The sequence below is a fragment of the Lynx rufus genome, unplaced genomic scaffold, assembly GCF_022079265.1.
Source record: "Lynx rufus isolate CCGP_SWC_20201006 ecotype Redwood Valley unplaced genomic scaffold, mLynRuf1.p SCAF_1, whole genome shotgun sequence".
NCBI classification, from domain to species: domain Eukaryota; kingdom Metazoa; phylum Chordata; class Mammalia; order Carnivora; family Felidae; genus Lynx; species Lynx rufus.
The window spans coordinates 204,441,203-204,457,287 of record NW_025814823.1 but is presented as its reverse complement, the minus strand read 5'-3'; the positions used below and the strand labels follow the sequence as shown (position 1 = coordinate 204,457,287).

The following is a 16,085-nucleotide window of genomic DNA, read 5'->3' as shown; positions in this document are numbered from 1 at the left end:
CTCACGGACCGCGAGATCGTGACCTGGCTGAAGTCGGACGCTTAACCGACTGCGCCACCCAGGCGCCCCATGTCCCTCAGTTTTTCTACATGTAAAAAGAGTCAAGAAAGTTATTAGTATCCTCTTTATGTACCTGGCTGGATTGTTGTAGGGATATGGTGAAATAATCAGTAAAAAATTTTGAAAATTTTCTGTTTCTCCCCCAACAAATTCAGTGCATCATCTTTTGTAAGCAGGAGATGTTATGTCAATTCATTTAAAAAAAGTTTTAAAATAAACGTTATGTAGAAAAGCAGAAATAATCAAGTTGAACTTCGAAAGTTCCATGTTCCAATATAATTATAATTGAGACTCAATTTTGTTCTGAACTCAGTATTTTTTTTTTATCACTTTTCAATGACTGTCATGTGATTGCATCTACTCTGACAGCAGGAAAATCGTGTCTCCCTTGGTTTCCGCTGTTCCCAGCGTTTCTTACTTGTTGATTGAACAAAATCTTTTTTGAGAACAGTTGGAGTGGTACGTCAGGGAGACCCTTGTCTGAATCCCAGATTTGCTATTTTCTGATCATTTGACCTTGGAAGAATTATGTAGTAACCTCTTTAAACTTTGGTTTCCTCTTGTAACACGAGGATGATGACTCTTTCAACTTTTGTGAATCTCATGGGACTGACTTACAACTTCAGTAAAGTATAGGGCATGGTCCCTGGCATTTACTACGTCAGGGATTGGCTCCTTTACAGCGTTTGGTCAGGTCTAGAGCCCATAACTCTGTTTAAACTTAGGTACTTCTGTATGCATTTGTGCATGCCATCCAATACAGAAGAAACCAATTTACCTAAATGGTATAACTGCAAGTAGAATTTCAGGTATTTAATTTGTTAATATCCCTAATGGATAGAAAGATATATTGAAATATTCAAAGAAGAAGTCATATTGGTCCCTCTATTATCTGAATTTAAAGTTGTTCTTAGGAAATCATGTTTCCTCAAGAGAAGTCCTCCCTATGCTAATAGAATGAAAGTTTTGATAGTCTTTCTGTCTCTCTCTCTCTCTTTCTCTCTGCTCTTCTCTTTTGTTTGCAAAGATCATGTATCTGGGCTCAGGTCTGTGCTGTGTTGGTGCCCTGGCCGGCCTTTCCACCCAGGGAACAGCTCGTCTTGGCAATGCATTGGGCATGATTGGGGTGGCTGGAGGCCTGGCAGCGACTCTCGGAGGACTAAACCCATCCCCAGAATTGTTAGCCCAGATGTCTGGAGCAATGGCTTTGGGCGGTACCATTGGTAAGCACTTGGCAGGTTTCTACCTTTATGGGAACCCATGCCCATTTTTTAGCTCACTCTTTTGGTGCAGTTGATGTACTTACTCAATGTTAAATGTTTTAAAATGTTTGTATTTGAATGAGAATTATACCAACTTGATGACTTTTCACCAAAATAAAATACATTAGAAACAAAAGTAATTATATTATTTATAACTTTCTAATTTATTCGAGCTTATTTTCTATGCTCTTGAGATTACCCATGTTTATTATCTGTTTTTAGGAATACCGTGTAAAGGTGGGCTTCTGTCCATGGCTTCCCAGCTCCATAGTTAATGACATAACCTTGGTAGTTAGAAATTGATCATGATGGTTGCATTTACACGGTGGAAATCAACAGATACTAACATATCTGGGTTTCATTTATTGTTTTGTTGATTGTCCAGCCCTGAGAAAGTGGTGGAGAAAATATTAATAATGCAGCTTAAATTCAAAAGTGTGCTGTGTCTATAGCCATTATGTGGTGAATATCGCAAAAAAACTGAGAAAATATTCTCATAGTGTTTGAAAACTATCGTCCGATTTAGTGAAGCAGCTGCTCACATTGTTGATATTGAGTGAGGTTCTCACATGCATCTTTCAGTTTTGTCTTACTTGTTAATGCAGACAAAACTGTCAGCCAACATTCCCATGGGAACCACACTCATTCATCAGTTGCAACCACTAGGTTGGCGACAGACACAAGAGTTGGTAAAAGACAACAAATGCATTCTGTGAAAGTCAATTGGCTACATGGAGTTTACAATAGAGAGTATTATATGTTTTGTTATTTGAAACTTGTGTGCTCTATACCTTCATATCAGCGAAAACTCATGTACATACTTCTAACAGGCACAGGCACGTGTTTTTATCCCAAGGAGCTGGTGGTTATATATTTACCAGCATAACAGTAGCTTTAGACCTCCTTTTGTACTTTCGCAGGAATGCTTTGTGTCCTTTCTCAATAGTCCCTGGAAAGGAACTGGAAGGAAAATGTGTTGTAGGTTCATGGCAGAAAAACTTTTAGACAGGATCTTAGCAAGTATTCTGAGAGGCACTCCTGTACCACCTGCCTAGAACCAGGCAGGAGTTCAAGAGTCTCCTCATTTGCACGTTTACTCTACCCAGCTATTTGCATGTGTTCACCTTTGCTCCCACCCACCGCCCTGAAAACCTAAGCCTTCTTCAAATATTGAAGAAGCAAATATTGGCTTTTGGAGAAGAGAGCTTGAGGTATTCTTGCAGAAGGGGGATGTAAAGGCATGTGAAGAAGCGTTAGGGGAGTGTTTGCAGGTTGTGAGGGAAGAGGCAGGTGTCAGTGCTGTGTGTTGGGTTTTGGAATTGGACTGTGTGTTGAGAAAGCCTGCTATTTTGAAAGGGTATACATAGCCAGCGTCCTTACCTTCTGTATAGTCCCTGTGAGAGAATATTTAGCCCATATGAGGAAGCAGATAAATACTTATTAGTGATAATGATGGGAAACCCTTAAATGTGTATACCCAAAAAATTGAGGTAGAATCGGCATACATTGTATTAGTTTCAGATGTATGAAATAATGAGTCAGTATTTGTGTATATTGCAAAATAATCACAGTAAGTGTAGCAAATATCTGTCACCATACATAGTTGCAGAATTTTTTTTTTCTTGCGCTGAGAACTTTTCTTTTTTAAATTTTATTTTAGAGAGAGAGTGTGAGCAGGGGAGACTGGCAGGCAGGGGGGAGAGAGAGAATCTTAATTAGGCTCTGTGCTTAGCACAGAGCTGGATGTGGGGTTTGATCCCATGACCCTGGGATCGTGACCTGAGCCGAAATCAAGAGTTGGACGCCCAACCGACTGAGTTATCCAGGGGCCCCTTGTGATGAGAACTTTCAAGATCTACTTTCTTAGCAACTTTCAAATACGCTATACAGTATTATTAATAATAGTCACCATGCTGTATGTTACATCCCCACGACTTATTTTGAGCCTGGAATCTTCACCCATTTTGCCCGTCCCCCTTCCCCTGCCTCTGGCAACCACCAGTCTGTTCTCTGTATCATGAGCTTGGTTGTTTTTTTGTTTTAGGTTTCATATGCAAGTGAGATCATATGGTATTTGTCTTTCTCTGTCTGACTCATTTCACCTAGCATGATACCCTCAAGGTTCATCAATATTTTCACAAACGGCAAGATTTCTATCTTTCTTTATGGCTGAATAATGTTCAGGCATGGGCTTTATCAGAGTTGCTTCTCAAAGCTGTGTTGAGTTTTAATATCTCTTTGACCTTCATTTCCCAACAGGACTGACAATTGCCAAACGCATCCAGATTTCTGATTTACCTCAGTTAGTTGCTGCTTTCCACAGTTTAGTGGGCTTGGCAGCGGTGCTTACTTGCATAGCTGAGTACATTGTAGAATACCCCCATTTTGCTGTGGACGCAGCAGCAAATCTCACCAAGATCGTGGCCTACCTCGGTACTTACATCGGAGGCGTCACGTTCAGTGGCTCTCTTGTTGCCTATGGAAAACTGCAGGGTAAGTGATTTAGCACCTACCTATATTATTCAGTGTAAATATCTCTTGTTTAGGGGTCCATTTCAATTTTAGAAAATGGCTTAACTGTCAAAGCTGTTAGGTGAAGAATTCAGGTAGCGCTCAAATATATAAAAGACCCCCTCCTCCACATCACGGTTGCTTTCCTTTATTTGAGCCTTCCAGATCTCCTAAGGCTTTGAAGCTGTTCCTTCTGTAGACAGCCAACGGAGGAAACAAGTGCACAGAAATTTGTGTAGAGGGACTAGTTGACATTTGATGATAAATGTGAACAAAACAACATCTTCATAACCCTTAGAGATGCCTCTGTAGAGTTCACAAGAATGAACTTCATACGTTTTCCAGAATAGAGAGCAGCTTATTGAATAAGCTGGTGTGATCACTATGCAGTACTGATTCTGAAAACAGATACACATTTTACAGCTGTAGCATGGCATCTTCTGCTACTGCCAAAGTCAGCCAGGAAAATAGAAGTGGGGGTAAAAAAAAACAACAAAAAAACCAAACCTCACATAGGCTGTTTTCAGTGTTTTCATGAAAAAGTGAGTCTATATAGAAACTAGTTTATGATATAAAAATCTGGTCTGGCCTCTCAGTAATCAAGTCATTAAAATTAAATAGGAAACTTCCATGGAACTTAAAATCCCAAAAGAACTTCAAGCCTACGATGTTCTTGTCTCATGCTTTGTTTTTAAAAACAAGTAGCAAACCAGGGCTCTGCTCCCTTGGGCTCAGTTGATAGAGTCAGAAATGCTAATGTGCTAGGACTCTGTTTTGAAGTTTTAAATAAATGAAACCACACTTAACAACTTGTGTGTCGGTCATACGGGAAAAAAGTAGTTTTTTAAGATTTTGTGACAAAGAGTAAAGAAATTGTTGTGTGATCAAAGTAAAGAACAGTTAAGTTGAGCCATACTTTTCCTACTTCTGTTAACATTTGTTACGTCTAAGAGCCCTAATTTGCTTTTATGTTTCAGGTCCTTTTTTTATGCTGATATTAAATTTTGGTAGCTTAGGATTAAATGACACACACGTGTGTGTGTGTGTGTGTGTGTGTGTGTGTGTGTGTGTGTTGTTGTTGTTGTTGTTGTTGTTGTTTTAATTTAATGACACGTGCTAGGTTCTGACTGACATGCCCTTGGTCCTAGGTATCCTGAAATCTGCCCCTCTCCTGCTTCCTGGAAGGCACTTACTTAATGCAGGCCTGCTGGCTGCTAGTGTGGGTGGAATCGTCCCATTCATGATGGACCCTAGCTTTACCACCGGCATCACCTGTCTGGGCTCTGTGTCGGCTCTCTCTGCTGTCATGGTAAGAAGTCAGAGATGGAAAGCATGCACTCAGTGAGGAACTGGCAGTATTTTGTTTGATTACAGTCTAATCATATTTCTATCTCTTCAAGACCCTTGATGGAATAAACATGTTTCAAAATGATGTCACGTGTTCTGTTTAGAATTTGGAAAACACAGAAAAGTGCAAGAAGAAAAATCCACTCTTTCTTTCCACGTAATGGTTGCTTCCAAAGTTGTCTTGTGACACATTTATTGTTCTGGGGTCTTTTCACTGGATCAGTGTGTTGGTGAATAGGGAATTTTAAAAAGCCAAGTGTTTTCAATACCATTCGTGGGGAGCCTCCCTGTTGTGACAGGGCCCACAGAATAATGCTTTGGGTTTTATGTGATAAGTGGAAGGTATTCTCTGCCAATTAGTTGTGCTAACATTTATTGGAAACTAGGATACCAAGTTAAATAACCACAGTATATAAAATGGAATGCAGTTAATAAATCCTCTGGGCTCAGTGGGGGGAGTTCAGCAAAGCCTTTCTTTCATGGTAGGTTTGGTCCTCCTCTTCCTCTCTAATTTTTGTATTTAGTATATTGATACATACAGCATTCTCTAGTTGGCCATGTGCTACAGTGTAGCATTTCATTATATCAGTGTATGAAGCCTTTGCAAACAGCTCTCTGTTATTCACTGATTCCCTTATTTGTCTAGTCTGGAGTCAACCTTATAGACAAGGTTAATGTTTTAAGTTTTTAAAATAATTTGTAGTGCTTAGCACAAAATTAGACATATAGTAATTGCTTATCAAACACATATTGGCTGCTTGATTCATGATTTACAGTGTTAAAATAATACTTATTATTATGTAATCCTAAAAGGACTGATTTTGACCAAGAAACTTTAGAAGTCTGAAAAGTAACTTAAAATTCTTTTTATGACTACTGACAATCCAATTTTTTTCAGGATTATATAGCACTGAGTTTTGTTTTATTTTAAACCAATGAAAAGTAGTTTTGACATTTTTTTTTATTCAGGAGAGCAGAAGAGGTAAAAAAAAGTCTCAAAATAAAACCAATAGCATAGAAATAGAAAATTTTAAGAATTACTATTTTTGAGAAGGGATGAATTTGATATTTAAGAGCTACTTTATGCTTTTATAAGGATGTCTGAGTAAGATAAAATATTTTGTGGACTATTTTAATTGCTTTTGACTTAATTAAGTAGCCTGTGAATACATTCACATCTTAAACTCAACGTATGTGGAATAAAAAGCAAAACTCTTCTTCCCCATCATGTTTTTCCTTTCCTGTGTTTAGTGATTTGGGGTTGCACTAGACAGACTTTGGATTCTGTTGTATTCCTCCAAAGAATATTGATCATTATTTTTTAATTTATTTTTGTAGGCAGCTAACTTGGCTGCCTTCAGATTTCAAATCTGGCTCACCTATGATTGCGGGGAGGGGGGTGGTTGCTGAAATCTGTTATTAGATCAATGCGTAATGCATAAAGAGTGAGCCAGATATTTGGGCCGAGTTTATATATAGAGTTTGGGGCTCCCTCTCTTCAGCCTGCTCCTTTGCAGTTTGCCTTCTGCCTTTCCAGCTGCCTTAGTCACCCTAAATCCTGTCCTTGGATCTTCAAACTAGTGAGACTGTGGGCTCGTGATTTAGTTTCAGCTCTTTCTCCTGGCACGAGCAGGTGCCTGCCCTTAGACTAACCATAAAAACCACAAAATTCACTCAGTGCTCTCACCTTTTTCCAAGTGCAGACCCCTCTCTAGTTTCTGCCTGCTTTTCATCACTGCCTTTTAGGGACTTAGGGATATTTCGGGGCGGGGAGGTGGTTCAGTGTTCTCACTTGGTGCATCTGCGGGAGAGTTGACCGGATAGGAGGCACTTGGTTGTTACTGGCAGGAGAACTTCAAGGGAAGTAGGTTAATTGGAACACCAGAATGACTAAGAACCAAGATGTCCAGTGTCAGAGGTTTTATTTTTATTGTATTAATTTTGGTTCTGCTCTGGTTTTCATCATAGGGTGTGACTTTGACAGCTGCTATCGGGGGTGCAGACATGCCCGTCGTCATCACCGTCCTGAACAGCTACTCAGGCTGGGCCCTGTGCGCGGAGGGCTTCCTGCTCAACAACAACCTGCTGACCATCGTGGGCGCACTCATAGGCTCCTCTGGTGCCATCCTGTCCTACATCATGTGTGTGGTAAGAAACATGTGTGCACAAAAAAGACATGGTGTTCTCAAAATAAGGATGTGTTTGGTATTTCTTCTATTTGCAGTAGAAACGACTGTGTCCGTTCCTATTTTCTTCAGTAGAAATCTCAGAGTGTTTCATCTGAATAAATTTGCAAGACTGCTTTTAAAGCACCCAAGTGTAGATATTTAGGAAAATTAAATATAAAGATAAAAAAATCTTCTAGGGGCGCCTGGGTGGCGCAGTCGGTTAAGCGTCCGACTTCAGCCAGGTCACGATCTCGCGGTCCGTGAGTTCGAGCCCCGCGTCAGGCTCTGGGCTGATGGCTCGGAGCCTGGAGCCTGCTTCCGATTCTGTGTCTCCCTCTCTCTCTGCGCCTCCCCCATTCATGCTCTGTCTCTCTCTGTCCCAAAAATAAATAAACATTGAAAAAAAAAAAAAATCTTCCGACTCCCTCCAGCTGGAGATAAGCATTTAAGATTTCGGTCTATCTCTTGTATTCTCTTCTTTTTTTTCTCTTTTACATACCCGTGTATTTACTTGTCTGATCATATTATATACTGTTTTACATTTTATTCTTTTCGTCTTACTATATTCTGGTCATTTTATTATTTTGAGTATTATTTTTTAAATAAATAATTTCTGTTTATTTTTTAGAGAGAGCGCACGTGCGAGAGCAGGGGAGGGGCAGAGAGAGAGGGAGACACAGAATCCGAAGCAGGTTCCAGGCTCTGAGCTGTCAGCACAGAGCCTGATGTGGGGCTCGAACTCATGAACTGTGAGATTATGCCCTGAGCCGAAGTCGGTTGGTTAACCAACTGAGCCACGCAGGCACCCCTCTTGCCATTTCCTTATTAAAAGTGATTTTTAACTAATATTTTAATGGACTTCATATAAATCCATCATATGGATATATAAAATTTATTTAATATTTCCCTATAAAAATTATATTGTTTGAGTTTTAATTTTTCTTTGTAGAAAATACATCTCGGGCACCTCTGATTTTTGTCTTCGGATCGATTCTTCGAAGTGAAAGAGTATGCTCGTTTTTATCAGTTCTTTCTACTTATTGCTGTGTTGTTTCCGGAAAGCTTGCTTCAATTAACACTCCCACTGGTCATCTGTGAGAGTGCCTATCTTGAAGTTTTGTGGTCAGCATGATCTTTTTTAAAAAAGCAAAAAAAATTAAGAAAACAAATACTTCTTAGCTTCCTTTTTGTTTCTAATTCTCTTCTGGATGGCAAGAAGATATCCTGCAAATAATTAAAGGTTTGACTAGAAAATGTTTTCAGATGATAGATACTATTCTCTAACAGTTCTGAATGACTGTGAAAGGGCAAGTGTGAAATGGAGTGACATCAGAATGTGGCTCTGCTGATTAATAATTCAGGCAGAAAAAGGACATTTATTCTGCCTCCATTCTTTTATTACAATATTTAAAAAAGACCCACCCTTATTTTATAACTCAGAATTTCTCAAATGTTTTCACTGAAAATCTCTTTGTAAATTGAATGCTGAGGTTATCTTTTTATAGTAAAAAAAATTAGTTTTCTTTGGCCATATTGTAAAACAAAGGATTTGATAGCCCAAGTTCAAAGAAAGGAAGAGGTTTTAAAATGAAATCTTCCAGGTTGTTCAGGGAATTTGGAAAGGTGGAAGCTTGTGTCTCCTGCTTGAAAGGTGTCAGGCTTTGGGGTTTAAAAAAAAACAAATGTTTGGGGCATCTGGTTGGCTCAGTTGGTTAAGCATCCAACTGTTGATTTTGGCTCAGGTCATGATCTCACAGTCCATGAGTTTGAGCCCCAGGGAGGACACTGTGTTGGCAGCACAGAGCCTGCTTGGGATATTCTCTCTCTCTCTCTCTCTCTCTCTCTCTCTCTTTCTCTTTGTCCCTCCCCTGCTTGTACTCTCTCTCCCTGTCTGTCAAAGTAAATAAACATTAAAAAAATTAAAAGACAAAAAACAGATGTTTGTGAACAAGGAAAAATGTATTCAATTGTATTAGAGATAGTTTTCTCAAAAAATGAACTTTTTTTAAATTAAGTTTTTTGTTTGATTCCAGTATGATTATATACAGTGTTATATTAGTTTTGGGTGTACAGTATAGTGATTCAACAGTTCTGCACATTACTCAGTGCTCGTCATGGTAAGTTTACTCTTCATCCCCTTCACCTGTACACCCGTCCCCACCCACCTCCCCCCTGGTAACCATCAGTTTGTTCTCTGTAGTTAAGAGTCTGTTTCTTGGTTTGTGTCTCTTTTTTTCCTTTGTTCATCTGTTTTGTTACTTATATTCCACATATGAATGAAATCATATGGTATTTGTCTTTCTCTGACTGACTTATTTCACTTAGCATTTAAAAATGAACTCTTAGTTTGACTTTGCTTCGTTTGGTGAATTTGAATGACCAGGAGGGGGCAGCAGATTTTCATCATTACTTAAACTTGTTGGTCAAAATACTGATTTTAAAATTACACGGGAAGACTTAAATTTTAACAAAGCCAGTGGCATACTGATCTGGGGAGAGGTGAGGAGTACTTATGTCTAGTTCTTAGAGCATCATCATGGGTCTTTCTTGGCTTTATCATTTTTTTTTCCTTAAATGGTTTTATTTAGGTTCTTAAATCTTATCAGTAGTATTTCCCAAATTTCTGTGTGTCTTTTTTTAATTTCCTTCCCATTCCTTTCTTCATCTAGTTTCTTTTATTATTGTTGGTTATAGTAACTACAGAAACTGACAGTAGCAATTCTATGACAGTAACTAGAATAAGGTAGTAAGAGGCAGTTGTTGAAAATACTTTTTTCTATGTGTACTTCTGTGACTGTATCATCTTTGTCTTATGCTTTTCTCGTCTTTCATATTTCTTGATCTGGTTTTTCTTTTTTTTCTTTCTATTTCCACCACGTCAGGCATGTCATTTACTGTCAGCATTTCACAGATATTTTTTATTCCCGTACCGTATAAGGCTAACAGGGTATTCTTACAGCTGTCTGTGACCCTAAGTGTCACTCTGGATCAGACTGATACTCTGTTTATAATAGCAACTCAAATTAATTTGGATTCAAGGACAGCCGAAGCTTTAAATTTTTAGAAAATACTATTCAATTACAAAAATAAAAGATGCTTAATGTGGGAAATTTGGAAGAAAGTAGAAAAGGATAAATACATAAAATCATTTGCAATGCCATTACCACTTAACTCTTAAAATTTAATATTCTAATTCCAGTATTTTCCCATATACCTATGTTCAAATATATTCTGTGTTGTTCAATGTTCTCACCAATGATTTTCTAATAATTTTTGGTGTCTGCCTGTTTTATCACATAGATATGCTATAATATATCCAAGTCCGTAGTATTGGTTTTTGTTTTTTTCTTCAGTATACCTTCTTGTGCATTTTGATTTTTTCCTTTAGCTGACCTTTTTGTAAGTACAATTACTTGGTCAAAGGGAGTAAGAGCTTTCTGTTGGCTCTCAATATCGATGAATTGATGTCCACAAAGGACCGTCCAGTCTTAGCTCTCAACGGTGATGCGTGGGGAGCTAGTTTTCTCACACTCTCTTCAGTCCTATGTCTTATTATGAAACAAACAAGGCAACAACAGAAACGACCCTGCTGTAGTTTTCAGTTTTGAAGATAGAAATTTTCTCTCCTTCCAGATTGCCCCGATTCCTGACTTTTCACATTAATCTTCATTGATTCTTGGCTTGTGCTTGTTTTATTATCAAAAAAATTGTTTCTTCATGGCCTATGCTTTAGCAGCTCAGAGTGGTTCCTAATAAAAATAAAAATGAAATAGCTGCTCGTGATTGGGCATTAAAGCTGGGTGCTTTACAAATGTTAGCTCGTTTAATCCCCACACTAATTCTGGAGGTAGGAGATACTATTCTCATTTTACAAGGAAGATATTTTAAGATGTCATTTACTGTTTGCCTTTGTGTTTATGGAGCCTGACCTAGCACCTGGCACCTCAGATGAGTATAATACTTGTTACATGAACATTAGATAAATATTTGTCAGCTCATTTCATATTTTGGAATCTTCCCTGGATAGCATATGGTAACAGATGTACTATCGTATATCGATATCTATTAATATTACTAGTGTGTTGTAGCTTCATTATTTTATTATTTATTAAAGGAAACATGCAAGTCCAAACCGGAACAGAGTGCTTTTATTATGTGAGAGGGAATGAAATGCTCCCCGAGTGGCTAATCAGTAATACCGAAAATTGAATTTTTGTTTTGACAGTTCTTCTCTTGTGTGTCTTCTGAGCCGAATGCTGTGGTTATACAATACCCAATGTTAAACTGAAAAATATCGATAGTGTCCAAAGAAGCAGCTCAAGTGAATAATTTGCTTTATGTCTAGAAGTCATATAGACATTAACCTCTTCATGATTTTACAGTCCATGTACTTGAGATTGTGTCCAAACAGCCTGGGAGGTAGAGCGCTTGTAGAAGGGGAACTGCATTTTCCGACCGAATTTTCTGATTTTTGTACTTTGTTGCTTATTTCCAAATGAAAATAGAACAGAGTGAAGTACATCAAAGCCAAACCAAAAATAATTTCTTTTTTTGCTTTGCAGTCAATTATTTGGCGCCCACAAAGCACTGAAATGAGAAATGATAGTAAATGGACTGTATGTTATTATTGCGTTAGTTTTGTCTATTTTATGACCTTTCTTTTGTTTTCAAATTCATTTCTTATAGTTTGCTTGGAATGATGTGAATTAAGGGTCTCTTTAATGTAGCATACAGTTTTCATTATAGGGCTTAGTAACTTGAAAGGAACAGTCTTGGATAGTGTTGCGAATACTTTGTCTTGGGAGCTGGGAACTCCTCAGTCTGCCCAGGATAGTCTCATTAATCACTTGAGCAAGCAAAAAAAAGAAAGAAACAAACAAACAAAAGAAAGCCCTACACCCTAAGCATTTGCTGAAAATATGATGTTGCAATGGTAAATTCAGGGATAAAAAATAATTTAGTTTTTAAGAGACCACATGGAATTAGCTTAATGGTGATATAATTGTGGATATGTGTTTAACAAGTTGACTTTGATTGTTAAACTACTGTGTGGTTCCCTTTCTTTCTCCTGAAGATGCCATTAGAAGTGGGTAAACATTAATTAAATGTCCTCAGAAATTCTTCTCCTCCATTCAGTTTTATAGGGAGAGAAGAATGGTTCCTTTTACACCAAGTTACAGTGGTCATATCCTTGTACATCTGTCGCTCTGCAGGACTGGGTGATGCAGGTGATGGAACCATTTTGTGTGTTTCACTTTTTAAAAATTATCTATGACCTGGGGCACCTGGGTGGCTCAGTCGGGTGAATGTCCGACTTTAGTTCAGGTCATGATCTCGTGGTTTGTGAGTTCGAACCCCGTGTCGGGCTCTGTGCTGACAGCTCCGAGCCTGGAGCTGCTTTGGATTCTGTGGATTCTCTCTCTCTGCCCCTCCCCTGCTCATGCTCTGTCTGTCTGTCTGTCTGTCTCTCTCATAAATAAACATTTAAAAAAATTTAAAACAAGAAAAAAGTTATCTATGATAGAAATATCTCTATGTCTGAAATACTCCTTTGAATCAAATGTTTGTTTTTTTTTTCAATGTTTATTTATTTTTGGGACAGAGAGAGACAGAGCATGAATGGGGGAGGGGCAGAGAGAGAGGGAGACACAGAATCGGAAACAGGCTCCAGGCTCTGAGCCATCAGCCCAGAGCCCGAAGCGGGGCTCGAACTCACGGACCGCGAGATCGTGACCTGGCTGAAGTCGGACGCTTAACCGACTGCGCCACCCAGGCGCCCCTGAATCAAATGTTTTTTAATCTTTCAAATTTTTATTTAAATTCTAGTTACTTAACATACAGTGTAGTATTGGTTTCAGGAGTAGAATTTAGTGATCATCACTTACATATAACACCCAGTGCTCAACACACATACCCTCTTTTATACCCATCACCTATTTAACCCACCCCTTACCCACCTTTCCTCCAGCAACCTGCAGTTTATCTTCTGTAGTTAAGAATCTCTTATGGTTTCTCTTTCTCTTTTTTCCCCTTCTTCTATGTCCATCTGTTTTGTTTCTTCAATTCTACATATGAGTGAAATCAGATGGTAGTTGTCTTTCTCTGACTGATTTATTTCGCATAGCATAATACACTCTAGGTCTATCCACGTCGTTGCAAATGGCAAGATTTCATTCTTTTTGATGGCTGAGTAATATCCCATTGTATATATATACCACATCTTCTTTATCCATTCATCAGTCGATGCACATTCCTTTGATTTAGTTTTTAAGGCAAGCATTTATTTGGTAGAACATATTTCTGTTAATTTCAGAATCTTCTAATTCAAAACTAGAAAGGATTAACAAAATCAACAAATGTTGAATGTTTGGAAGTCTCAGGCCTGGCTATTTGGATTTTCAATAAAACCTGGATTTAAGTATAGGAGGTTGGGTTAAGAATTTAAATCTTTATGTCAGATTGGGACTCTATACCTAAATAAAACCATTATGAATTTTTCTCTGGCCCTCTTGTCTGTTCATAAATGTATAAAGATATTCTGGACTTTATTTTGTATGTGATAATCTTAGACAAGTTTACCAGAGTTTGGGCTCTGTAAAATGCAAATGCTGTGTGTGATAAGTGAGCCTAGGTCAAAAAGGATAATTACAATTCTGGCAACATTTGGATCTATCCTCTTTATGTTATTGATATGCTGCCTTTAGTCAGGTATGGCTCTCTGTTTGTTGCCTCTGCACCTTGTCCTCCCTGCCTCTACCTCTGTCCCACTTCAGACGTGTATGTTCACGTCTGCATGAAGGTGGTAGCAGGCTGGGCTGTCTTCGTGTGGGTTGTCATGTTTTTTTTCTCCTAGTGTGTTTACATGTCCCTGGAAATCCCAGTTGCTTTTCATTCTTTAAGAATACAGTATTGTCTTTTTTTTTTTTAAGTAATAGATTGCATTTATATAGCTTTTACATGGTATACACATTGGATCAATCATATGTTTATTATAGCCCTTTCAGAAGTGAGAAATCCAGTGCTGATCATGTAGAATGACTGCTTTGTTCATGTACAGTGATTTGCAGTTTTTTTAAGCTTATTTATTTATTTTGAGAGGGAGGTAAAGACAGAGAATCCTAAGCAGGCTCTGCATTGTCAGCACAGCGCCTGATGTGGGTGAGAACTCACGAACCGTGAGATCGTGATCTGAGCCAAAACCAAGAATTAGACGCCCAACCGACTGAGCCACCCAGGCATCCCTGCAGTGATTTGAATTCTTAAAAGGCATTTGCTTCTTGTCTTTTACCACCACAGCTCCAGAGGTCTACAAATGAACTATTGTAGAAACCAGACCTGTGATTTTTTCACATGATTCACTTGTGTGGCACATTGTTGGATGATTGTAAATGAGCATGCCTTCCTCTTATTTTTTTTTCCCCCAAGATTATTTTTTTAGTTAAAAGGGTGGGTATAAGTTTTAATGAAATGGTGTATGAACTTACTCGTTTACCTTTTTGGAAGTAAAATATTTTAGGAACCTAATGATGAATCAGTCACTTCTGTTACTGCTTCCTGGAGCTGTATGTAGTTGGTTTGGAAAAGAAGAATGTATCAACTCCCGCATTTCTTGTTTTCTTGACGACAGAGGGCAGCAGACTCCTAAATGATGTGAATTCCTATCCTTTGGATTCCTCCCTGTTGGAACTGGTAGCAGGATTCACCTGAGAGATGTATAGAGTCACCTTGTAAAATTTCTCATAGATATCGTTCTCTTTCACTCTGGTGAAATACATATGGAGGTAGAACTTGCTTAATCAGAACACAGACAGTAATAACTGGATCTGAATTTCATTAATTTCTTAATGTTACTGGTAATTTTCCATTAAATTCTTTCTTAAAATTAACTTTTATTGAAAACATGTCAGTGTGCAGTTGACTTTATAGATGTGATCTATGTGATTTTTTTAGATGATCAAATAAAAACCTCTTTAAGTGATTGTGAATGTTGTATACATTGGATACAGTAAGTTACATAGATTAAAACTTTCAAAAAGTTATGTAGATTAAACTCTTCACAGCTGCTTATTTTGTTCTCCAGGCAATGAATCGCTCCCTGGCTAATGTGATTCTTGGAGGCTATGGTACCACTTCAACAGCTGGTGGAAAACCCATGGAAATTTCTGGCACACATACAGAAATCAACCTTGACAATGCAATTGACATGATCCGTGAAGCTAATAGCATTATTATTACTCCAGGTAAAAAACCAAAAGCGAAAAGTAAACAATCTATAAGAGCTGCTGGAATTTATTGTATTAATACAGTTTCTTACAACAGGAAAAAAATTGAATTGGAACTTACTTATTTTTTGAAAATGTAATGGAAACATAGAAACAACCCTCTGATTACCAAGTGAAAAATGGTGAGAATCCTTGGCTTAGGTTAATATTTTGGGAATCATATAGAGATTTTACAAACTGATGTAGAGGGTTCTCGCCATGTCTTTCTCTGATTCTGTACAAATGTTTTAGTCATCTTTGAGTCTTGGTTATTTTTTTCTCAATGATCATTTTTGGGATTAATGTGAGTATTAAATTAGAAATAGTGTATGAAAGTATCTAGCTCACTCATTAGACTCAATAAATGCTAGTAAATGTTAATCTCTTTCTTATCAACAGTAAATATTTAAAAAAATCATTGAGAATCATGTGATTTCCAATAAGGTGAGGTAACATGACCTAATAGAAAGAACCTG

The 16,085-nt window shown here is 38.0% G+C and overlaps 1 protein-coding gene across 3 annotated transcripts in view; it reads left to right on the top strand.

The window, feature by feature from the left end:
- Positions 1-16,085, top strand: part of NNT (nicotinamide nucleotide transhydrogenase) — a 96,022-nt gene that overhangs the window by 56,255 nt on the left and 23,682 nt on the right. For all 3 annotated transcript variants that reach the window (XM_047092863.1, XM_047092871.1, XM_047092852.1), the window contains exons 14-18: positions 1,088-1,283; positions 3,582-3,815; positions 4,982-5,142; positions 7,149-7,328; positions 15,429-15,588. In XM_047092863.1, the coding sequence (XP_046948819.1) occupies positions 1,088-1,283; positions 3,582-3,815; positions 4,982-5,142; positions 7,149-7,328; positions 15,429-15,588 (931 nt within the window). The remainder of the gene's footprint in view (positions 1-1,087; positions 1,284-3,581; positions 3,816-4,981; positions 5,143-7,148; positions 7,329-15,428; positions 15,589-16,085) is intronic.